The sequence below is a fragment of the Passer montanus genome, unplaced genomic scaffold (genome assembly GCF_014805655.1).
Source record: "Passer montanus isolate IOZ18808 unplaced genomic scaffold, ASM1480565v1 scaffold1, whole genome shotgun sequence".
Lineage (NCBI taxonomy): Eukaryota > Metazoa > Chordata > Aves > Passeriformes > Passeridae > Passer > Passer montanus.
In genome coordinates this window covers 7,560,890-7,587,231 of record NW_024356504.1, presented here as the reverse complement: position 1 = coordinate 7,587,231, position 26,342 = coordinate 7,560,890, and the positions used below count along the sequence as shown (strand labels likewise).

Genomic DNA, 26,342 nt, shown 5'->3' with positions numbered 1-26,342 from the left:
TGTCACTTGCACTTTTGAAAGTGTTCTTGGTCATAGGAGATGTGCACTACCTGCTGCAACACCCACCAACGTGGTCATTTTCAGAACAAACATTGGTAAGTACCTGACCAAAATTAAACACAGCACAGAAGAACTGCAGTTCCACATACAGCCTTCCAGGCTCTTGGTTGAACAGCCACCACAAGCAACTGGAGAGATTCTGTAAAGAAAATAGAAAAACAACAAACCCCACAAACATAACCTGACTGTTAAAAATCAAAAGCTTTCTTCTCCTCACATGCTACTAATTCTTGCACAATGTTAATGGTTTCTATTTAACAAATTATTCAGATAAGACAAGTAAGAGGGAATAAACACCTTAAAATATCATCTCAGTTAGGCTTAATAGCTTGGCAGGAGGGGGAACCTTGGCTGTTTTAAACATAACAATGTAAAAGATAGCAGTGTAAGAGGTTCCTGCCTCTTTGCATGTTTATGTAAGGAACTTGCCTCAAGCATACTTGGGTTTTCAGCATAACACAGGCACTATGAGCCCAGACAGATTTGCAGTGTTTGTCTTAAGGCTGCTTAGCTGAGGCCAGTGCTTTCTACATATTTCTTGCAGAGTTAGGATTATGTTAAGGTGAAGCACATACCACTTCAGCTATTTGAGATGCCTGATAGAACAAGAAAACCTCCAAAGTTAACCCATTTGGGTGTAAAGGCTAATTCTTTAAGGTAACTGATCTTATTTCATAGGATCTATGTAATCATTCAGATACAGCTAAAATATAGGCTAACAGTTGGGGTACCCCTTTAATATAAAAGATGTAAAAAAAATACTAGCATGGAATACTTGATACAGGAAATTTGAGAGGGAAACATTTCATTTTGTAATTTAACAGAACATGAAAAGCAACAGCAGTAGCTTTTAACCCACATTGTTGTGCTGCACTGTCCTGCTTGTAGTATATTTTTGCCACAGTATTTTCCATTTCAAATAAAAATGCTTCTACTAACTGACATCCACAAGAAACTCAACTAAGCATTACCTTCAAAGAGCAGCTTCTTGCCTTTGTCACAGCTAAAAATTAAAATTATATCCCCAGTGCATTACATTCTGGTATTTCACACTTGTACACAGGAGCAACCACCAACACTTCTTGGAGTCAGTAATGATGAGCGGCAACACTAACTTAGAAACGTTGCTCCAAACACCACTAAAACAGCAAAATTGCTTTTTCCCATTTAAAATAATCTTAAGATTATTCTTAATACCTCAGAGAAATCCAAGTTCCAATATAAGCCTGACCAGATAGAACAATTTTTGTAGTCTCCTTCAGAAGCAGAATTTAGTTTATATTTTTAATTGATAATTGTCTAGGGAAGAAGACCAACTCTTGAGGGAGATGGGCAACTCTTGGGAAGAAGGGCAGTAGTGATGAATGATATAATGATATAACTTCACTTTTTTTCCCCCCTTTAGGGTTCTCCTGTATCTTGCTCACCATCATCAATCTTAACTTGCATTTAATTTATGATGTGGTGCAGAGAAGTTAATTTTATTATATACCTCTTCCAATAAGGAACCAAAATATAGCCTCTGCTTTATTTAATTAATTGTTACTTAAGCAACTGGAAGATTTTTACTAGACTGTCTACATAGCTTTCCTAAAAATCATTCTACCTCAAGGAGTTAACATGGGGAAAAAACATATTTACAGCAAATAGGCCAACAATAAGAAGTAAGCACAGCAGCACATGTCTGGCCAGCTGTTTGTCTCCAGTCTGTAGAAGCTGTTCTTCCTGAGCCAACACACACGTTTGAGCACTGCAGTGACTCACACACTGATCCACTGAAAAACAAATCAGAAATTCTTCTTCAGGCTTCTATCTTCAGAACTCCACAAACAAACTTGTTAATGTAAGTTGCTGAGTCAAATTACCTTGTTAAGTATCTCTACTGAAGTGACACACACAAAATTTAATATTGGCTTGGACAATAACCTGTTCAGACATCTACTCTCAAATGAAACAGTTGAAGTTTACGTGTGCTCCTAAAATGAAAAAAGTTTTTCCAACAGAATTTTTCTTTCAAAGATTTAATTCAAAGTGAATGTGTGGTTAACATTGAGAAAACACTATTAGAATTAATGAAAACAATGCAAAAAAAAATCTCTGAACACTTTTTAAATTTTAAATTTATTTCTGAAAAAAATCAAATATACTGTCAGCTCTAATGTTTTTACTCTGCATCTCAGTGTTTAGCTCTACATCAGACAGACAACCATATTTATTTCAGGTCTGTGACTGTATTTTTAACACAGTGTATCAGAACATGATCACAATTCTACCAATGAAAGGAGTCAAACACAAAGAGAATGGATGCTTGTCTTCCAGCTACAGAATTCTAAGAAATTCTGAGTAACTTCCTCTAGATGGCAGTGAAAAACTTGCTGGCAAGGCCATACATAGGAATTGGTACCAGATAACTCGAAGCACTTCAGTGAGACAGTAGAAGAATTAGTAATTATTGCAGCCAAGGTTACACAAGTGCATGCACTACAATTTGCTTTTACTGATTTATGGTTTTGAAGTGTTCACTCAGGAGGTTGAAATAATTTCCACTCAACCATAAGGTATTTTCTACCTTATCTTTTAGGATAAGAAAACTTAATTGGCTTTCCTCTATTCTTGAAGACATTTTTATGGTGCTTGTCTGAATTACTTAACAGATAAAATAGTTGGCAATAGGCAGAAAGGGAGCACTTTGTGAGACGAGACACAACTGAAGTATGCTTCAGAGTGAAATATTTAGATTTATTGACATTTACGTTGCATGCAAACAAAGCATAAGGATATCATCTTCTTGTTAAGAATGCATGAAAACAAGAAAAAAAAATAGGAAAAAGAGCCAAGTTGTACTGGCAGCTAGCTTTGATTACTGACACTGATGTACAGTGAGAATGCACTGGGCATGCAGTTTTCAGACAGGTGTTGAACAGTCAGTTCAATCAATTTTTTTTGTATTTTAGTGACTCCTAAGGCCCTCTTAGTCAATTTTCTCCATCTCCCTTCTGTAGACATAAATAGAACACAACAGCATGGACATTTAATCTAATTTGCAGTAAGCACTTACTCCTCTAGATCTTATCTAGTGTTCAAAACCTGTGCCTGATTACAACAAAGGCTTTTTTAAAAGATGCAAGATGTGGATATGAGGATGCAAAAAAGTGGTTTATGTTAAAAGCTTGATGCAAAGTAGGATTATTCATTCAACTTTCCAGCAAATAAACAAGACAATAATGGAGAGGCAAAGTCTGAATGCTCAGAACACACCTAACTAGCTTAGTGGTAAAAAAGTTACATCCAAACAACTGTCTATCTGGAGCACTGAAAGACTACAAACAACTATCAGTAGAAGAGAAAAACAGCTATAATATTGCCTAATAACTGAATTTAATACAAAATATCAGTTATCCAGGTGGAGTCGAGAGAACAACAGCTCCGACAGCTTCTTTGTGAGAATAACACACAGATGTTGGGGAGGAGCCTGTAGTATTAAAACAAAGAGATGCTACTGCTTTACCTGTCTCAATTGGAGGAATCTTGCTTTCAACAGCATTTGACACTGCTTTGCTGTCTTTAGCACAGGATAATTCACCATTTGTTGTTTGACAAGAACAGCAACCTATTAAATATATACAGTAATAGGATAGTTAGTTTCCTTCACTGCCATAATTTATTTTCCAGATGTAACAATATATTCTATGCAGCTTTAACTATTATGCTCAAAAATAACCCAAAAGGAGAAGACAGACTTAATTTTTCCAGTTTGTTCAGAGGGTAAATGGGTCACTAATACTAATAGTTTAACATAACACTGAAGCAACAGAAACACTTCTAGCTATAGGCAAAAAACCAGGAACTGATCAAAAAGGCTACATACAAAAAAGGATTAGAAACACAGAGTGCTTCTGTTGGCATTTAATTCGTTCTCAGAGAGACAATTTAGTGGGTAAACAATCTAAGATGCCTAGTGGGCTGCATTTATTACATCCTTATCAAGGTATCACTACTTACATAAAAATCATCCACGGGCTTTTCTTCCTGTCCACTTACACAACTCTTACAATGGTAACAATCAAACTTCTTTAGAAACACAAACCTAAATACTTGGGCAGTTATATCTAGATTTTCTTCTGCCCTAATCTAACACCTGAAGCTGTAAACTGTCCTTCACAGGCCAGAATTACGTCTGAAATATTAGTTTATAGCACCCTAAGCCAGTTGTTCTTTATACAAATATACTTTGTGTACCTTTTTCTGCAGATGTCTGTGCAGAAGGACTTGGAGAAGACTGTGCAGAAGATTCTGGAGAAGATTGTGCAGAAGATTCTGGAGAAGACTGAGTCATAGTGGCTGAAATGTTCTGCCCACTCCCTTCCACTTCAACCTCCTCCATTGAGCTACGTGGTGAGTATGGGTTCAACACCCCATAGCTGGACCCTTGCCTACTTCTGTTCATGCACATCAGTGAGATACCTGACAGCAATATACTGATGAACAGTACCACTGCTGTGGTAATTATCTGTTAAGAAAGCAAAGAAAATGCACTTAAATATAGGGAAATAGTTGATATGTTTGTCTTTCTAACTTGTGTACTTTTCTAAATACACTTACAAATGAGTCTGAACAAGACTATGTTTCCTATATTTACTGCTCTTGCACCTCATGGCACTGAAAGAGACTAATTTTCCTTGCCTGAGCAACTTAGCTTTTTAGTTGTTTTTTGAAGTGTGGACCCCTGTTTCCCATGCAATCCAAAAACATCCCTCATTGTCTTCCCCCTTCCTCTCAGGATCACCAGTGCTCTGGGTTAAGTTCTGCTCAGGTACCTTTTCATTCCAAAGAGGAATGTGCTCTAATTTACATTCTTTAGCAAATGGGGAGCACCCTATTAATTAGCCTTTCCTTCTAATCACCTGCACTGATACCCAGAATCCACTCTGAGGCTATTTAGTACTTGTGAAAGTGCCACAGGAACAATCTTGAGTGACTCATAGACTCTCTGTCCATGAGAAAGAGAGGGAGAAAACATGACAAATACCTATGCTAGTACACTTTATATCCTCTGAGAAGAGGAACTATTTGCTGGTAAAAATGGTAGTTCAGGGTCTTTCAATCTATGATTGTGCTGAGAAGCCTACCATAGTGCAAGTAGTTACTGCTACACAGGTGATGCATATCCTATCTATTACAGACCAAAAGCCATTAATTAGATACTGGATAATAACAATTCTAGATAACTATCATGCTAGAATACAAATTAGTCACCAGGAAAAGACCTCTGTAATTCATTACCACTCCTAAGTTTTTTCTTTAAGAAGCCTACTCCCTTTTTTCCTTAGTCATAGTTGCCTAAACATGAAGATCCTTCTCCAAACATATGTTCCTAGTGGCTCATCACAGAAATACATTTTTGTATCAATCTATAAGCATTCTACAATGATACTTCAATTATAGTAGCCTGCACTTTGACTGACAGCTACTTGCACAGGTAGCAAGGCAGAAGTCTGAAGTGATGAGGACAGGACATGTTCCTACCTGATGTTTTCCATAGAAAAAGGCAGAGTCAATACTAGTGTTGTTACGTTCACCAACAATTAATAAGATTCCCACCAGAACTGTTGGGACTCTGAAAGAACAAAATAGGAAGTACATAACATATTTATCATGCTCCCACTAATTCAACAGGGAAGCATTTGAATTAACTTACCCCCATCCAGCTATGATGATAAACCCAATGGGAATCTTTATTGTTTCTCTCTTCTTCAACAGAAACAGAGAAAAAGATAGAAAACCTAAAAAAATCAAACAAAATCAAAACAAAAATAAATGTCTTATTATTAAAAAGGGAACTGGTAAATACAGAGCCTAGAAACTCTATGATATGACCTGTTCAATAGCTTAAAATATTCTTCTTGGACCTTTAAATATTCCAAAATTTGTCTGATTGTATTCTGAGAAAGTAAATTAGAAATACCCATTGCCTAAAAAATCATGTTAATAGTGAAACACTGAAAAACTGCCAGGACATTTTATATTAAATATTCACTTCTAAATGTTAAAAAAGGTTCACAAGAGTAAAAAAGAAGTAATGAGAACATTTAAGATATAAGCAACTGATTTCTTTAGCTATTAACAGCACTTTTCTATCTCAACTCTTTTGCAATCAACAAATAGTGTTGTATTAAGTTACAACACTTCCTTAAAAACTGACTGGTCCTTTGTAAAGTCAATGATAAATTTAACTAAAAGGTTTTGCATGTTTTTATGTATCTAACTCTTTTGGGTATCTTCTGGAACTACCTAGTCTACTCACACCTCAGCAACATTCTCATGTGGAAGCAAAGCTAGTATTTATATTAGGTCCCACCAATCATGAGCTATGTGCTTCAGCTAAATAAATACAACTCACTCCAGAAAAATACCACAGGAATTAAACCTGTAGATTCTGGACAAAAATATCTTGAATTCCCAAAGTCTCTTTTCTTTTAATCATACATGTAAGGTTCTCCAAACTTCTTGAAGCATCTTTCAATTCATTCGATTTCAATTCCTGCATTAATCTTACACACATATATTGTTTTTAGAAACTACAATTTCCAGGGGAAAGAGGTGTTAAAGCTACTTGAGTATTTCCCTTCATTCAGTATTTTGTACTTTTCATTGCACCAGTTTTTAAATCTACTTAATGCTGAATAATTAAAATCTTAAACTCTGCATTAATTAAAAATCATCATTAAGACTTTGACTAGCTGAAGGGCAACCCTCCATATTCACTCTATTTGTAGCTGCTTCTGCCTTGAAAGCAGGCTCTTGTCTCCTGTCACACACCAGCCAGGCTACTGTACCCAGCAAAGGCAATCCACAACTGCCCAGGCAGAAGCTTCCAACAGCAGCAGCAGTGCCTAACCTAAACCTCAGCACAACTTCCAGGCATCCCCACTTGTAGAACTACAAACAAGTGAAAGGATCAAGTACTCTGAAGATTGTAATTAACCTTATTTCAGGACATTAATCTTTCATTTCAGTACCTGAGCTCTGCCTAGAAAAACCATACCTGTCCATAGGTAGGTGCTGTAAAGTGAGCTGTAGAGGAATATGAATACGAGGATCTGGATGGTGATGTCTTTCTCTTTAACAGTGAAATTCCATGCCACCATTCCAATGCAAGCAATAAACTGGAAAGAAAAGTAAGATACCATCATTCAAACTGGGAAAGCAGAATGACAAAAAAAAACCAAAACCAAACAACTGAACAGAGAGCTATATAATTGTAGTAAGCTTTAAACTCCACCCTACCCCAGATCCACTTCAGATGCACTGGAGGGTGATTTTAAGAACTGGATACTTCTCTTAGCAGTAAAGTACTGCCACAGTAAATTCAGTATTACAGTTGTGTCACTTGACTATGCTACCTTATTTTCAGGAGGGCTTTTTTGACAGCAAGTATACAGCTCATATAAACTAGGAGTAAGGCAAATCAGGTAACCCCCAACTTGTAAGTAAATGGTGATGTTTTTGGCAAGTACAAACCATTTACCTAAAATTATCTGCCCATGAAACTGAGGTAAATAGGTATTTGCTCAGCCAAGAATTACAGCAGTTGTCACCCAGTGTTACTGCATATATGATAATTTTAACACTGAAGAAATCTGAAAAGATAGGCTGAAGTATTGTGGAAACAGTAACACAATAGTCCAATTTTTTTAATATGAAAGCTAGCTTTGTTGGTACAGAACAGAGGCACCTGCAGTTCTATAACACTGAAGAAATCTGAAAAGATAGGCTGAAGTATTGTGGAAAAGTAACACAATAGTCTATTTTTTTTTTAAGATGAAAGCTAGCTTTGCTGGTACAGAACAGAAGCACCTGCTGTTCTCATACATGACATTTTTCAAATAATTTTTCAAATAATTTTTCAAATTTCCATGATCAGAGCTCAGAGAGTTTGCAATATACAGAGATATTAAAAAAAAACCAAACTACAGAACACTTCAGAAAGCACAACCACACAGATGCTATACAAGCACAGGCTGTTCCTGTTGTGCAGTTGATTTCAAGGGAATAAGGAGCATGTAATCTGCAGTTCTCTCTCAGATTAAATAACAATTAAAATTAATCCAGAGCCACTTGGCTTTGGCCTTCCCTAGCCACCAGCCATGCATTCCCACACATCTTTGCACATCCTTGCACCAGCACTTGCACCTGCTGATCTCCCAGCAAGAGCTGCAGGGACGTAAACAGGGATTATTTTTCTATTTAGCTCCTTGAATAGGGTCACTACAGAGTCAAACACAGGCTGCTGCTCCTGGTATTGCCAGCTTCAGATGGGCATAACTGAAACAGAAGTGCTCTCAACAGTACTGGGCAATAACTAAGAAAACATCTCAGAAGCCACTCTCTATTCTGATTGTTTATAGTTTTGTTTAGGAATCACAGTGCCCACATTAACTATCATTTTCTTCAAGGGTGTATTTCATAACACTGAAATTGTTTAGACAAGTCACACATTAGATTCACCTGCCCTCCACAGTTGGCTATAAAGATCTCACAGTAAAAATCAAACTTCCAAAATTGTTAAAAAATACTTAAACCCTAAACCTCATACAACAGCATTCTCCTTACTACTGACCTGAGCAACAAGTAGATTTGTTGTAATCATATGAGGAATCTGTTTGTATTTCTTACTCAGAACAACAACAGTAAGAGACCAGGTCTGTAACATACAAGAAGAAAAATTAATTTAAGAATAAAACAAAACCCAAAGGAAGAAGATGAGTATTCTGGCAAATGATGGTGAAATTAAATATACAACAGATCTTAGCAACATGACTGCTACAGTATGCTGCCAGCCCCTTTGCCTCAGCAGCTGTGGTCAGAAAAAGCAATGCATATTGGTGCTCTCATGGTGAAGTATTTCCAGTAAAGACCAAGCACTTGCCTGGAGCATGCAGAATCCTGTTAGTTCCTCAGGACACAAATGACCACAGTGTAGCCTGGAAATTTAGAATTTAAAATCCACACCCACCTCCCCTGAATCTCCCAAAATTATCTGACCAGCAACAGTTAGCATTCACTTCTGGCTTCCCTTCAGGCATAGTTTCAAGACAAGAGGACTTCGGTGAGACAACAACTTCAGAAAATTCCAACATGGATGTTTTTATTTTTAGAAAGCAAATAAAATCATCATACTATCTGTACTTTCTTTAAAACCAAAATAAAATTCACATTGGACATCTGGATTATCAACTCAGTTTTTAAGAAAATAATTTCTAGTAAAGGAATTTGACAAACATAAATTTTTCATTCATGCTCATTAAGACTTCATTAAACAAATATGCACTGACATTTCTGAAGCTGAAGTTTGTACACAGCCTTCATTACTGTGATATCCAAGCACCTCACTTGGCTTGATGCAACTAGTCTCTGTGGTGTAAGTAGTACTTTCATTCCCTCACACCCTGTTATTAAAATAGGAAAACAAACCTAACAAAAAAACCTCTCAAGCTCTGCACTAAATACTCTAATTCAGTTACTCATCTTTCTCTACAGCGCAGCTTTCCAGCAGACCCACTGCTTAATCAGGATTTTTAACTCCTTCCTCATCCCTCTGCCTCAGGATCCGATGAGGAAATCAACTCCCACAATGACTCAGTCTGCTGCTTACGCACCCAGGCTGCCCTGACCCAGAGCTCCTTTGTGCCTCACCCACCAGAGAGATGAGGCTGACGATGCTGATGTCAAAGCTGACGTTCTGGAGAGCAGCTGCCAGGGGGTTGGGGTCCATGGAGGGGATGGTCAGCAGCCATGCAGAAACATACATGATGGGGGCAGACACAAACGTGCTTATCACCATGCCAGAGGTAATCTGATGAGAGTCAAACAGAAAAAACAGAGTTAATCACACCTCAGGCTAAATCATCTGCTTTCAGGAATACAACAACTGGCAAAATTGGAACTCTGAATTAAACATACCTAGAACTTGAACAAATAATGAGTTGTTTCTATAACAAATTATTTAGAATTTGAGCCAGAAACTATCTGGTTTATACACAGAGACAAACTGAAAATTTTAGCAAGCTTCTGAAATAGGAGGAGTAGAGTTTCCTACTGCAGAGTTCTACAGAGCTTTCTCTGTAGGGTGTCAAATATACTAATGACTGCTGTCTAGGGGTAAATTTACACTGTCACAATTTGCTTTTGGATATAAACATTCACACCATAAAGAACTAAAAAAAACCCATGTAGCTATGCAAATATTAATATACACCAATTTATGAGAAGAAACCATATATATTTGGAAGTGATTTCTAGTTTGGCTTCTCATTGTCTTTCTACTTTTTCAAATTTGCACAGTGATGGAAGTGTGAGTTGTTACTCATACTAGAGACTCCGCTTTAAAGAAATTTCTTAGGTTTGTAGAGTATAAAATTCTATCTTGCATGATTTAGTTTTATTATACTTTTTTTCTTAAAAAAACCAAACACATCTAAACAACTCCAAAATAGAAACCATTAAAAACAATGAAAATCAACAAAAGTGTGTTAATGCCACTTCAAGTGGAAGAAACAATTCCAGAATTTCTATTTAAAGTTGAAAAGGTACCTTCTACTATGTACATATTAAAAATAATAAAATGCTTTCTATTACAAGATTTAAGTGAAGGGCAGCACAATGAATCAGTTAAAGCTTAAGATCTTCCATAAATTTTCAGCTATGACACTATTCTTACTGAAGTCAGTAATGTAATTTCTTTTCTCCCCCTACAAAAACATCTCAAAGATAACGTCATTGAAAATAAAACAGACAAAAAACACAATCCCAAAAAACAACAAAGATACAAGTTCTTTATATCTGAAGTTATGCTATCTCTTTCTACTAGAGTCACAAATGGAAAAAAAAAAAGAAAGATGAGGACCATCAAGACACTTAAGACTTCAGGAAAGATCCTTGGAGTACAAGTAATTCTAAGGTATCTATACTTCAGAAAAGCAAATTCTTCAAGCCTACTTATTTATTTATTTAATCAAAGAAGTTAAGCTCACAGTTAGGACACATCTGGAAAAGTTTAACTACATACAATTCCTACTTCCATGTTGAATTGACTTGCGAATATTGCGACACCAGGTGCTGCTGGAAAAACTCCATAAAGAAATGCATAGTTTGATAAACTGGTGTGATTGACCACGTTGTCACTCTTGTCCAAGAGCTCCACCATCTCTCTACAGAGAAATGGCATCATGAGCCTGAAAGAGAAAAAAGTAATTGAAAAAATATTACTCAACCTACAACAACAGACTGACTCTTCTTTACCCAGAAAATTAACAAAAAGGAAATTTAAGGCTTGTTTGAATATTACTTATGAAAAGCAAAATACTGACATCACTTTGAATGACTGCTTTTATTGTTATCAAAATATTTCCCAGCTGCTTAAAAATCTTCCATCACAAATTACATTCAAATAAAAAGGACAAACATGACAACAAACTTGCATATAGAAGCAGCTTCCCTGAATGTGACACATTCTTTGTACAAACTTCAAATTTAGAATGGCAAAATATTAAAAACCCTCTCATTTTTCAACTGTTAAAGTAATAGTAGCTACAAGCAGTCAGCAGCTCTGAAATTCAGTCCACCTTTCTGCAAGCTGTCTGAAATATAGTAAGGGCTCATGCTTAAGTATCCCATGCCAAAATTTTTGGCCAGCAAACCACTGGCATAAAGGCTATTTCAGCAATAGCCCAGATCTCACACAGACTCAATGTAAGTCTTACAGGCTTACAGTAAAGCAAAGTAGCAACATTAAAGCCCAGTGTTTTTCACACTTTTTTCATTACAAAATTTGTCATTAAACTGGTTTACTGACTAGGTCTTTAGCTTTGCTGGTTAGTTGTACTTGATATTGAAATCCTTGCACCTTCAAATTTTACAATCTAAACTTAAAACCAAACATTCTATTATGTTAATTGTAGCTCTGTAGGAAATAAAATATTTGATATTAAATAAATATTCCCTGAAATATATTCAAGGGAAGATATGACAGCATAAGTTTTAAATAGAACTTGGCATTTATTCATGCTTAAAAGTCAAATAGTTTGAGAGCATGAAGTGAACATATTTACACTCTTCCAGCATAGTTGTTTCAAAGACTTATAAAGAAAAAAAAAATAATTTGGAGATGCATTGTTTAAGGCAAATAAAATACAAATACTAATCAAATATACTTAAACTCACAACTGTCTAACTATTGATTCAGTAGATTTTGATTTAAGCTACTAATTCCCCAAATACCCAGTGTTTGACAGATGGCCTGAGGGCAGTCCATGAAGGCACAGCACCCCTGATTTTCTTTCTCTCAGAGCCTGACAACAGGTTTTAGTCTACTAAATTTCCTTTGAAAATTGACAGCTGTATTCTACCAAAGAGTTTGGGAAGCACTCACTCAAAATACTGGAAGCAAAATGTACTATTATCATAGGATTTTTGAGAGAAAAGCCATCTGACCAGGGTATTCAGAGCTTAAAACATCTAGAGAACAAAAGTATAAAAATACATAAATTGAACTTACAGTTTAGCTGTGATGAGAAGGATCAGTGCAACAAACATACCCTTTGTCAGTTTTTTGGTTTGTCCCACCATAGTCAGTCCAAGGTAAAAAAGTGCAGAGCCAGAAAATGAACTGCCCAGTCCATCAAGGAAGTTTTCAAGGTATTCAGGAATTTTCTGGCCAAGAATAAAGTTTGAGGCAATTCCTATGAAGACCATGAATACAATTGGGTTCTGCAAAACTCGAAGGAGTGCTAGGCCCACTATTTTGATTTTGCTCTGTGACACAGTGCGATTATTCCTCCACTTCTGGATTTCACAGAAGATAAACCCCAAGGGGTTTAGCATCATAAGAGATATTGGAGCCACTAGGTAAATGTACTGGAGATACTCTGGGTAAGTGGTTTGATATAAAGCTTCAACTAGAAGACAGGAAATGAAGAGTTATGAGTGATAACACTTCAGCAGAAAAATACATTGAAATATTGAAATTAAATTTTACTTTCTGAAAAGTAAAGAAAATCATTTACATTTCCTCCAGAAGGAACTGAAGAGATCCATTTAATTAACAATCAATATAAGACAATGCAGGAAGAGAAGTATGTCCTATTGTATTAGGCAACAGTTATCTAAACAACACATTAAAGACCAAAGATTAACTATCCAATACTACTTAACCATCCTACAATTAGCCAACATTTACAGAAAAAAAGAAAGAAAACAATGTAAAAATTCTATGTTTCCTTTGAGTCATCCCAAATGCTGGAAAAATTTTGGCTTTATTTCTGACTTGCTTTTCCTCCCCAGAAACATGACAGTTATGGAGAATTAAATGCACCTTTGCAGGATACAAGTTACTTCCCATCTTAAGGGAGTCTCACTTCTTTGGAATTTAATCAGTTTTCAATGGGTAAGTCAGGTGTGATCTTTCTACATTGATTCAATACAACACAACAAAGCAACAACTGGGGAAAAAAAGTTTATGACAAAATTATTGGTTCATTCTCTGGGACTACTTCGGACAAGAGTTACTGCTGTAGTTATGGTCCCTCAAGGAACTCTAAATCATGAGCTTTTGCTTTCATTGCTACTACATACTTCTGAGTCAAAGTAGAATTGCTTCTTATTTCCAGTTTGTACTGAAGGCATTCCAAAAATAATGAAAATACTTTGGAAATATAAAAGATTCAATTCTAATGTAAATTTAAAAAGCCCCCAATGCTTTAAAAGTAGAATGTTCTTTTTTACCTGATGTACAATTGTTATATTTAATATTTTTGTTATTAATAATTATTTATAATGTTATAACTATTAATAGTATGTCAATTATCTGTACATGTAGTTAATTTTATCATAATAATTACATATACTATGTATTAGATACATACTATGCAATACATAATTATTAATAATACTATTAAGCTTTTATGAAAAAGTTTTTCCTCGTGACTACATTTTTCAAAATCCAAAAGAGTTTTACCTTTGTATTATTTAAGCCTCTGGAATGACAGGAACTTCCAAGTGCTAAATCAGCACTCACTTTGAACAGTCTCCTCTTTAGAGCAAATAAACTGACATTCTCAACTAGCTAATTTCTTACACATATAAAAAAAGGCACTAAAGGCATTTTTACTTTTACAGGCCATTATTAAAGTACATGTGGAAGAACTACCTGCACAAAATCCGAAATAGACTGCTGAATAGAAGCACCAAGTTTGGGGTTAGTTACTGCATTTAACAAGCCAGTTTTAAGCACTAAACACAACCTGGCAATCAAAACCACTTTAAACATGCTGGACACTTTTTATGCAAATAGGTTATTTCCTAAAACTTCAAACCTGAGACTGATGTTTTATATTGCTTTATGCAGAATGCCCAAGTCACTCGAACACAACTCCACCCAAGTCATGTGTAATTAATGTCTGAGTGAAAAATTTTAAAAGCCTTTACATTCTGGTAAAGTGAAGCTGCATACTTAAGACAGTAAATTAAGGTCTATAAGTACTTTAAATCATGTATGATGTCAGAAAGCATTTTACTGGGTACAAAAAGTAGAGTTAGATTAGTGAGTCAGTGGGTGAAAAAAAAACAAGAAATCAGTCTTAAAGAATCATTAAGACAGTAAAAATAATCCACAACTTCTATCACTGATGAAAAGTTTTCTTTTTATTTAAATCATGGTGCCTGCTTGCTAATAATAAAAAACCTGAAGTTAAAGATACTTTAATTTTTTAAAAAATCAATTCCTCATGTCCCAGCTGCTCAAAAGTAGATATAAAACACACACCATGCTTAATACAATGAGTATGATTAAAGTCACAGTGACTGTCACCCACACAGCACGTCTGCTACACCTGTGCTTTAACACACAGCTCTAGAGAATACCTGAATCTCTTTGTCAGACTTGTATCATTATTACCCTGTAATTAAAAACCCCAAAGCTTTCTATCATAGTAATTCTCACTACATCAGGGGTGTGCTAACAAACCTCTCTGCCAGTTGGTTCTTTTTCACCCCAACATCACTTTTAAATCTAGAACTATCATAACCATGATAATAGAAAACCAGTGATAAGCTTCAAAAATTTGACCCGTATTTTGATTTTGCTATGTGCAAATCTTTTCAAACTGCAAAAAAGAGCATAGTAAAGAAATAACAAATAATAATAGTCAGGTATTAAAGAAATTATATAGGATAAAGACTCAGGAATGATTAACAGTTCAAAATGCCTTTTTAAATAGTGTTGATTTAGTGCACAATTTGTCAATATTGATTTTTTTCTTTTACAAATTTCCACTGCTACAGCATTTAAAAGTATTTTTTCATTAAAAGATCAGCCTTTGTTCAAAACACTACCTCTACCACATAAAAAACAGCAAGGTATTCTTTGTTGACCAGTCCTGCAAACACTTCAGAGAAGCTTGGGTAATATTTTACTAACAGCAAAAAGTTTGCACAGGTGACAGCATGAACCCAACACCAGTGAAAGTTTGAGGATGGGAGAAGGGAAAGGACAAGAGGAAATAAACCTCTAGAGCCTACAATGTTTCTGTTGCAGTAACTATTCCAGCAAAGCTCTAAATGTGTGTGAATTTTGTCAAGATCATACATAGAAAAAAATATAAATCATATCTTATAAATCATGAAGTACCTAAAGAAATAGGCAGTCTTACAATAAAGTAAAAGTTGAAAGACTGTTTTAACCGGGATACAATGGAAATACATTCAGAGACCGTCAAAATACATATATATATATATAAAAGAGAAACACTAACTGGCATCTAAAATGCATACCAACAAACAAAGATATAATTCTCACAGCCCCATTTGTGGCACACTTCTGATTTCTTTCAAGAGGAATACATCTCAGGAGATCCAACTGAAACACAGTATTTTCACTGAAAAAAATACGCAGTCACATTTGTCTAAATTTTATATACATATCAAGCAAATTTGAAGAAAATAAGAAAGACTGAGGATTCTCCTGAACATGCTGCCCTGGAATAAGGAGAAAGACATTGTTAACTCCTAAAGTAATCTAAAATATGGATCTTGTTGTTACATATAATCTGGAATTGCATATTTGACGTTGCCTTTGTAATTGTACTTTCAATTCTGTAATCCAACATCTTGTTTTTTGTTTTGATAGAACTAACTTGCTCTCTTTTATTTTTAATGTTTCCTAGATTAACAGTCTCAAAGAGAATTTGAGAGGCACTTCAGAAATTACTTCAATTGCATGGGACTTCAATACAGAAGTCAATTTCAAACTATGGAAATATAAAAGCAAAGATGTCGAGAAGAGTGACAATCAATTTCAAAGAAGAAAATGTACTCACCTATTGGATATCCCAGCGCAAAGTCATTGCTTTGTGTAGCAAAAATAGGGAACAAGCCTGCTTTGCTAAATCTGTTCTCAGGACTGGCTACTAACAATGTTAAAACACAGACTAAAAAAAACACAGCAGCTTTGGCAACTAAAACACTGTACAGGAAGGACCAATTCACATTAGAAAAATTAAGTACCACCATGTTTTTGAACAGTAATGCCGGGAGTGCAAAACGGGACACGAAATTTCCCAGTCCTTTGGCCTGAGTTGATGTGATAATGTTGGCTCTTCCAGCTATGTAGCCACAAAGAATTATTCCAAAGCATTCCAACAGGGCTGGGAAAAGCCTGCTTATTGACATAGAAGGGGGACTGCCAGTGGTATTGAGTCCAGCTTGTCCAGGCAAAGAAAGAGACATATTAGCTGAAGATGAGAGGTTCTTTGCAGTGAAGTCTGAATAGCTATCCATTTCCTCTGACCACCTCTTCCAAAAGAAGAGTGTGAAATGATCTCATCTGTAAAAGGAACAAAAGTACATTTATTAACTTCATTCCTTTTAAGTACAAGCTTATGCCCTCTTAAGTTATTACAGAATGGACAACAGGAATAGCCCTTACAAGAAGTGAGCACCAGGAAAGAAAGATAAATTTGATGAAGAATCAAAGCTTCTCCACTCTGGTACAAAAACATTTGGCAAGGTCCTCTCTACCTTCCAGAAAAATTTAGAGTTTAAATTATCATATCACCCTTGAAGTTTGTACCTTGCTTTGTGCAACTTTGACCTCTCCCAACATTTCAATATCATGTGCTAATGATACACTTTCAGTTAGCAAAGAATCCACAGATGACACAGCAGCCAGTGATCTAATTCATTGCGCTAGAGCTGACCCATATTTCTACATACAATTCTTTAGGTCTGGAGCAGGCAAATTTAAGCATGTATGAAGCATTTATGTGCAACAGAAATATCTGTTGACCCCTGTTCCTCACTTGTTAGCAGCAATTGCCTTTGAAAGGACTGATTACAACACCACAGGTTCTATATGCAAGCCGACATGTAGAGTCTGAAAATCAGATGAAGAGAGTGGACATCAAACACAAATATTCATTGGTCAACAGCAAGGTCCTGTCAGAAACAGATATGGCTTTGGCAATATAGCTCTGAAACCTGTGCAGTCCATCAGGTAACTCTGCACATAAAGTTCTGACATGACTAAATCCTGAAGTACTTTGTTTAGGAAGTCAAGATTATTTACCTCATTTTGTAGGGATAGAAACTAAGGCAAAGGTGAACTGATTTCCCCTAAGCTATTTAAGGTATCAGTGGTACAGTCAAAATTGTCAAGTCCCAAACAATGCTTTTTATAGTACAATCTGTACAAATTAGCAACTGGTTTAAGAATCTTCCCAGCCTCTTTGTATCCTATCCACAAGGAACACAGAACACAGCAGCCAGGTAAATAAGCAAGTAAATCAAGTCAGTGCAAAGGTGAGGTCTTGTAAGGTCTACTCACACCCTGGCATCCAGCATATACATATTCACAAGCTTCAACTCTTTGACTCATGACTTTTATTTATGCCTGAGGCTTTTGGTAAGCACTTCTATGATGCTCTGGTAATTCATCTGGACTGAGCTGATGCATCATCCAAATCCATCCAGTAGCCTTGGCTATCCCTTCTCCCAAGGAAAAGGAGTCTCACTCCAAGTAGGGCTTATTTTAAAGGCTGTACTTTCTTATGTTATAGATGATAAATTAGCTTAGATTTATTTGCACCAAGAGCTCAAAGTATTATTTGCTACAAAACAATGGGAAAACTTGCAAGAAATGAAGCAAACAACAAATCATTTCTTCTACTAAAATACTTAAGGATGTTGTTGGAATTTGCAAAATGTCCAAAGAGGACCAGAGACAGATTTCCAACACCAAATTCTTGAAAGAAATCAGCCACATTCTACACTAGCTGCAAGGTAAAAAACAGGTTTTCAGCACATGTCAAATTCTCCAGCTTACAGCACTGCATAGAGGTAAGGCTCCCAGCACTGCAATGTGTTCAACCTACTCACTGCTCTCTCAAGGTATTTTTCTTCAGCAATAAGATACAGCTGAAACTTTTTTAACCAAATGCAACATTTGATCTGTAGTGGGAGTATATTCCAGCCGTATCTATCCCTAAATTCTAGCATTCCTTCTCCTGTGCCTTCCTATTCAAGGCCAATGACAAGCCTCTCTTCCTTCTATATTAAAATGGTTATTTCTCTTCACAAAATTGCTACAAAATACAGAAGTGCTCTTGTCCCCATTTCATAATTCAGAACATAAATATGACTGACTCTTATGTTGTACCAGTCCAAAGCACACACTAAAGCCCCTATCTTCCTCACTAGATCAAAACTGACATGGACACACACCCACACATCCCAAACCATCTTTTGTAAGACAGATAGAGAGACAGACAGATAGATAAGATAGACAGATTGCTGCAGCCTTCCTTAGCCTACCTTCAACTTCATTATAAGGGACCCTGTCAAGTCATACAGGACAAATTTTTGGTAAACCACAAGAGTTTCAAAGAGAAGAACTCCATTACAGTAAAAGCTGCTACTGGCACTCCTCAGAGGGCTTTGAGAGTGAATTATCTCTTCAGCTCAAGAGACATGCACATCCTAAACCCTTCATATTTAACACAGGGCATCTATTGCCAAACAGCGTTTTCCAGAAATGCAAGCTTTTGCATTCTGCTTAACAGAATGAGTACATTTCAGCACTTTTTGCTCTATAGGATACAGACATTTATATAACTGTTATGAGATTATGTAATGACTAATCGCAGATTTAATATACAGCTTTGTTACACCTCAGGCTTATCCCAAACTAGCATCTCACAAGAGTGAAATTATCTTCAATTCACAGTTCTTAATGAAATCAGAGGTAATGATCTCATGCACACCTAAAACCTAATCTATTCTACACAGTTATTAGTTTGTTCTTATAGTAGATGTAGCAAACTAACCAGACAAATGACACTAAAATAAGGAAATATAACACAGTTGCAAGGGAAAGCACTTAGCTTTGACTCCACAGAACATACAATTTGTAGTTATCCCTTCAGGGATTGAGGGTTGAGATTTGAATCCTTAAGAACTCAGCCACAGCTGCATTTTTGGGAACTGGAGGCCAGTGCAGACACAGCTTTTAGGAATAATGCTGCCTTATCTGCTGTAGACTGTGCCAAGCATAGCTGCTTGCAGCCAGACTGTCAGCTTGCACGAGAGGAAGCCTTCTATGAAGACTAGCAATAGGCACAGAGCAAGTAACTAGTGCAGTTTAAACTTCCCGTGAAACATTTCTCTTCTAGGCTGTCAATATTTGTAACATTTTAAAATTCACCAGACCAGAAACTCAATTCTCCAGCAGCTGTGAGTTAAGTAACATCAGGTTCCTCTCTGAGTACAGAAATAGAGAAATTGTCTCCTTCACCAAAGGAAGGGGAAAATCCCTTTCATCTTCTTTTCCTAATGAAAGTCAAAGACAGATGAGTCAATAAAAGAGATAACTTCAATGTATATCTCCCCTCTGGTCTCTCACTCTTAAGCTTTCAACTGATAATCACTCTCAGTATAACATGGTGACACTGGCAAGACCGTGCACATTGCTCATAAATTATATCCCACAACATGACCTACTTCAATGCAATGCAGGAACTCTCCTACTTTAATGTAAGGATGACACATTTTACTCAGGAAAATTAGAATGGAATTGGGGTAGGAAGAGTTACTGCACACAGCAGCTCCACTACCCCATTCTCAGCTAAGATAAGCATGTACTACATGCATTTTTATGCAAAAATTTGTGAAGTCAAAGAGGAAGCAACTTCAGGGAGATAAAATGATAAAAGTAAGTGGGAAGAAGTGATTACTGTAGTTCCTATTTTTGCAAGTTAACCACAATTTTTGCTTTTCTCTATATTGGGCTAAGAAAACAGAGAGGAAGAGAACAATATCGCTAGAGCAATTAGCACAAGAAATGGGCCACCTATATCTAGAAACCTAGACAACGCCACAAGAAACATCACACACCTCATGTGTCTCTGAGCAGGTGTTTTTTGAGATCACACTTCCTTTGCCATCCTTGTCCCACGATGCCATTCCAAGAAAGCCCCTGGGCACCCGGGGATGCTGAGGCCTGCCCTGAGCACACGGCTGGCACGGCTCACAGCGACACTCCGAGCGCCACAAAACTCTGGCACTGCAGGAGCTCACACAAGACCAAATGAAGCAACAGCTGCCAGCGGCACCGAATGTCAACTCAGAAAATGAATGAGAAGCATACCTCCCTTTAATTTTCACTTAAGCTGTCATTTGGGCTTGTCAACAAATAGGCACATACTTCTGAAGTAAACAGCAAAACATTTTTCAAAAGGTAGATAATATTTTCTTGCCAGCACCCCTTAAAAAGCACCTCACTTGCACCACTTGCAGAACTGGGATGTAAAATCCTTTGACTCGCAGCCAGAGAGCGACATCAAAACCAGCGCCTCTCGCCTGCCCCTTCCCGGCCCATCGCTGCCCTCCTTCCCGCGGTCACCCCCGCCAGGAGCACGCAGCATTTTCAGTCAAAGAGAAAAAGCCAGCAGCACTGCCCGGGGTGACAGCTGCCTCAGTAGAAAATAGCGCCAGAAGCCGTGGAAATCAGCAGGCAGCTTACCTACTCAGCTTTCGGTAGGCGCCTCCGCACCGGGGTGCGTGGAGAGGGTTTGCGCTCTGCCAAACTGAGAACCCCTCTAAGGCCGAGGCCGCCGGTACGGAGGCCAGGCAGGGGAGGTCTGGCCCGCCCCGGCCCGCCCCGGCAGCGACAGCCCCGCTGCCGCGGCCGGCCGAGCGCCCCGGGCNNNGGGGCGGCCCGGGCCCGGCGGGTCTCCGCCGCCGCCTTGGCCCCGGGGGATCCCCCGCGCTCGGAGCCGCCTCCCCTGGAGCACGAGAGCGGAACGAGCTCCGGCCGCTCCCGGGGCGGCCCTCGTGGCTGCCCAGCTGCCCGCAGCCGGCGCTGCGCCCCGCGGACGGGAGGCCCGGCAGGGTGACCCCCGTTATCGGCCCGAGCCAGCGTCACCTGCAGCTCGGCGCGCCCGATAGCGGCGCTGGCTCCGGGCAGCCTGGCCCTGAACCTCCCACTCCCATCCCAACTTTCCCCGGCAGTCAGAGCGCTTAGAAATAAAAACCCCGTGTTCTCCACGTGCCATCGGTTCCACAGATCTGACCAGTCAGTAATTTCCCCAGTAAAAACTAAAAACTGCTTATGGCCGAAGATTCTGTTGTAGAAAAGGAGGACGCAGCTTTCTCAAGGCCATCCCTTTGTACTGCAATTGAGGGCACAGCAGTTCCAGCTGCCCTTTGCCTAAGAACCAGGACAGATACTGCTGCAGCAGAGACAGCAGGTGTGAGTTCAGCGTGCCTGAACTCACAGTCTGACCAGACTCCACCAGCTTGCCTCACTTGCTGAGTAGCGGCGATAGGTGTCCCATTGGGAGTAAGGCAGTATTCCTGACTGGAGCAGTGTCGACCAGTCTGTGTGCTCAGTAGCTTCCCATTCCAAACTTCCAACAAAAAACCTCACAAGTACTAAAAAAAACTTGCAAGGAACTTCCAGGGAAAATACCAAACATACAAAACCCCAAACTTCTTTCCCTTTCAGATAACATCCAAAAAAGACCAAAACAGAATGGAAAATTATCTCAACCAAAAAAGATGTATGTGATTGACAATTTATGAAGTGTTGTGTCAGATTTCAATTTTTTCCATAGTCAGTTCTGTTCACAAGATTACTGTTGAAATGCTTACCAGAAACTTACATAGCAAGAGCAGCAATATAACAGAAATAATACTTAAGGGAATTAATTGGAAGTCTAGTTAAGAATATCCTGTAAAGAATGCAGACAGGGACAGAAACTTGTGGGGATAAACACGGCTGTTAGAAACTTTTAGAAAGTACTACATTGTTGATATCATAGCTCTGCTTTAAATTTAATTTAAATATAGTGATGCTTAAATTTTGTCTTTCTGTACTAGTAGTGTATACACTTACTAGAACCTCAGCTGACATGAAGCAGCAGTGTCAGTGCTTGACTCCTCACTGCCTCTCATTCCTGTCTACATCCTGTCCCAACTCTGGGTCAACACAGCCCAAGCAAAAGATCAGCAAGGTATTATTCTAAAGCTATGCCAAGGTTTATTATGTATGTTTACAGCTGGAAAGTGGTGCAGCTTGTTGGGTAACACTCACCCACTGGTAACGTTAGGGTGAGACTTTGTTTTGATGCAAACACTAATAAAGAAGACTCTTTTGTTAATTTTTTCACTGTTGAAGTTTCTGTGTTTGGCACCTGACAAAGAGCACTTTCAGACTGATTTGGGTTTGGAAATACAGTATAATAAGGCCTTTCTGATTTTTTGGCTTTCTGTCATTTGTTCTTTCCTATAGAAATGACACCTTAGAGGGACATGCTCTGGGGAGTAGCAAGGGAGGTTTACCAGACCATACTAAAAGCTCCTGGTAAAAATGTATGCCTTCTCTTCTCTTGAATGCATTTTCCCTCTTTGAAAAGATGATTAGTGATTTAGCATTTAATAAAGTATTTAAAATAGAAGAATCCTTCAGCTGTTTGAAAAGAGCATACATTTGGCTGGATAGGCTGCTCATTGACTGCTATTGATATCCACCAACCACCAGGCTGACTTCCCAAGGGATCAGCAGAAACAGGACAGAGCTCTGCTTCCACCTCAGCTCTGGCATACACAGTGTGCTAAATCAAGTAAGCACACTTCACCCGAGTCTTGTGTCTTCTTTTGGGGAACACAAACAAATTAAAAGTGTAATATTCAAAAAAGTAAATAGTAAAGGACCTCAAAACCCTGAAAAAGTAAAATACTTTAAAGTATGAAAATGTAGCATCAAAGGCATGTGAAAAGGTACAATAAAATTATTACAGCTGCTGTCTAAATACATGAAGTAAAAGTATATAAATAGGACTTATAGATTTTAATCTTTATAGGACTTGCAGATTTTAATCTTTTTAAGCACATTATAAGCAGCCTAGCAACTATCTCTCGTTGACATGCAGCCTCTTCTGAGATGAAGAGAGAAGAACACTAGGGTCTTATCCCTTGCTCTGTTAAGAATCATGAAATCAATATTAACCAGACTGTACCACCAGAACAGCACTGTCAATAACTCAAGCACCAGACCAGTTCTCCACTTGGCTGGGAAATGTTAGGAACACGGTTTCCTGGCTTTTTTCAGTCTGGATAATTAGCAATGATAACTTAATGTTGAAGTCAAGAAACCTTTCTAATGCAGTATTCAATATACAGGATACTTCTGACCATACCATATCCAAAGACCATACAAAGTCCTGCTTCCCAGAACAGCAAAGGACAGTATTTTCTCACTGTTTGACACTCCTCTCTGCTCCCTCAACACTTAATCAAAGCTCCATAGGCGCTTTCTTTGAGCCACATTTTCTCTGTCCTTGAACATCCCCTTATGTTCCATGGAACATCTTTCTGTTCCAACATCCTGCCTTTACTATAGAGTTTAATTTCTTTTTCCTTGTAAGATCTCTGTAAACTAAGGGTGACAGCCATGGACATCAATTCTCATGGAGTTTCACATGAGAAGTTTCATCCCACAGAAGTATCAAAAAGCTCCCATGCGTTAATTAAACACCCAAACATAACTATACCTACAGGTAAAACAGTGCAAATAATGAATGGGGAGGGCAAGTTTTTGTGTACAACCTCCTGGGAGGACAGGTTTATAGAGTCCATCATCCATCCACCTTTCCCACTGGCAACTCAGCTCTGGCAGTTGAACTGTGCATCACAGAAAACACATTACCTGCCATTGCAAAGCCAAGCTTTCCAAAAGCCACTAAACAAACACCAAACTGAAAGTTGTCCTCAACATTTTAATTCAATCCTCTTGAGCATTCCCGTAACACAACATAACATTGTATAATCATTAACTACTCTCTCCCTTGATTTTTGTTGTTTTTCACTCAAATTGGATATTTCCATCCACTTAGGTGCCACCAAAGTAGTCAACAGATGATATGGGAGACAATTTCTTTTTGATCTGGGCAGCAGCTTAACCAATGCAAAGCAGCTGGAGCAACCATTACATGAGTCGTGCTGTGGCTTTCATCATACTCATTTCCCTGCAACAATTACACGTAGGCAGGCTGGGCCCACCCAGGAACTGCGAGAGGTTCACTCTCTCAGTGGGAGCAGGTGTCAGACAATGTCCCTTTCAAAAACTGGCAGTGACCACATAAAAACATTTTACAAAGGCTTACAACTGAGCCAGTTTGGAAAGGTTCTCTGGAAAGTCACAAATGCATCTTTGTACTGGGTGTGAAGGCTACTTCACTGGTAAACTCAAGCACTTGTTGCAAAACCTGAAATGATGGGGTATTCTAAAGAAAAGCAGTCAAGAATTTACTGTAAGCAAGTACATTTCTCCAGTTTGTTTCTGAAAATACTAAAATTGGATTTTTAATTTATTTTTTTTCTGGAGAACTAGCATGGAAGTTATAGTCAAATTGTTAGGGTGTGGTGATAACTGAAAGACAACCTTGCCTTACAATAGCAAGAGTCAGGTGAGTTTCAAAATAGCATTATTGATTAAAAATGTAGAAAATTTCTCTAAATAACCTCTCAGTAGGGTATTAGAAAACCATACCTTTTCCAACAATAGACAAAAAAAAGAATACAGAATATGAGAAGACAAGAAAAATGTCAGCAAATGATCAGGATGAAATCTGTCTGGAAATTTACAGACAGCATTTTCAGACAGCTGCACACCTTGTTTTCAACAGCATGGAAAAATCCAAGTATCTTACCAACACAGGAATTGCAGCAATGGATAGAGACACTAGAACTTCTTAGGTAATCTCCTTATCAAGCACAGGAAAAATACTTCCTCAATGCTCCTTGGTTATTGACAATGAGCCACACAATATACGAATATTGGATTTACACCTACACACAATGTGGCTTTGTAACTCCAGTACTGGAAAAAATACCCTTTTCATACTGCTCATTGCTTAAGAAGTAAATGGATTATATAATGCACAAGGCAGGGACCCGTGCTTGACCTCTGTTAAATTTTCTTAGCTGACTCCATCCACAAATGCATGCCTAACTTTGGTTATCTAAAACTGTAGTTCAGCGGTCAGAAAGTTTGTTGGTTTGTGATGTCTGCTCTCCTACAGTTGTGCGTAGGGCATGCAGGAAGAACATGAAGTGCTATCAGTACCTAGATGTGTCTGGTCACTTACACTGACTCACATGGTTACTGGCAAATAAACTACACTGTACAATACAGAGATGGTTGATGAAGCAGTTAAGCAACAAGGGAAACCTGAGGAAAATTAATCTGTAAACTGGAAATAGGCCCCTGGATTGTGCCTCTGGAGGGTGGTAGTAAACAAAAAGCTTTGTCTCATGAAAGAATTTCTAAAACTTCTGAGGCTTAGACAGAAAAATCCAACACCTGAGAGAAATTCTGAGTGTCCTTAAAGCAATATAACACAGAGATGAGGAGAATGCCACATACTGTTACTCATAAGCTTGAAGCTTGTTAATACAGAAATTATGAGGGATGCACTGGATGTTTACATTCACCTCAGCTACCTTGGAACACGTTTCTAAAAGGTCTTCCTTCTTAAGAAAGCACTTTATCAGCTCATCTGTAATTTCGCAGTAGTCCACATCATTATCTGCATTGGTTACGGGAACTTAATTGGTATTTTTCATATAGCATCTTTTGTAATACAGTGTGTATGGCCAGGCTGGTTTTGAAACCATGTTTACTGTACTCCACTCATTCACTTCTACTTTGTTCTGTGGCTGAGACAATTTCC

At 37.9% G+C, this 26,342-nt stretch overlaps 1 protein-coding gene across 3 annotated transcripts in view; it reads right to left on the bottom strand.

Annotated features, from left to right (window-relative positions):
• Positions 1–26,342, bottom strand: part of GPR155 (G protein-coupled receptor 155) — a 37,745-nt gene that overhangs the window by 8,509 nt on the left and 2,894 nt on the right. The window contains exons 1-13 of one of the 3 annotated variants that reach the window (XM_039697015.1): positions 21,131–21,318; positions 16,434–16,939; positions 12,617–13,016; positions 11,129–11,294; positions 9,761–9,916; positions 8,681–8,764; positions 7,106–7,226; positions 5,759–5,843; positions 5,587–5,677; positions 4,300–4,570; positions 3,569–3,670; positions 1,702–1,835; positions 104–199 (exon numbers count right to left, since the gene is read on the bottom strand). In XM_039697015.1, the coding sequence (XP_039552949.1) occupies positions 104–199; positions 1,702–1,835; positions 3,569–3,670; positions 4,300–4,570; positions 5,587–5,677; positions 5,759–5,843; positions 7,106–7,226; positions 8,681–8,764; positions 9,761–9,916; positions 11,129–11,294; positions 12,617–13,016; positions 16,434–16,893 (2,166 nt within the window). In that variant the 5' untranslated portion in view covers positions 16,894–16,939; positions 21,131–21,318. Of the gene's footprint in view, positions 1–103; positions 200–1,701; positions 1,836–3,568; positions 3,671–4,299; positions 4,571–5,586; positions 5,678–5,758; positions 5,844–7,105; positions 7,227–8,680; positions 8,765–9,760; positions 9,917–11,128; positions 11,295–12,616; positions 13,017–16,433; positions 16,940–20,502; positions 20,523–21,130; positions 21,319–26,342 lie in introns of those variants that run through there. The other 2 variants (XM_039697033.1, XM_039697023.1) reach the window with 2 other exon arrangements.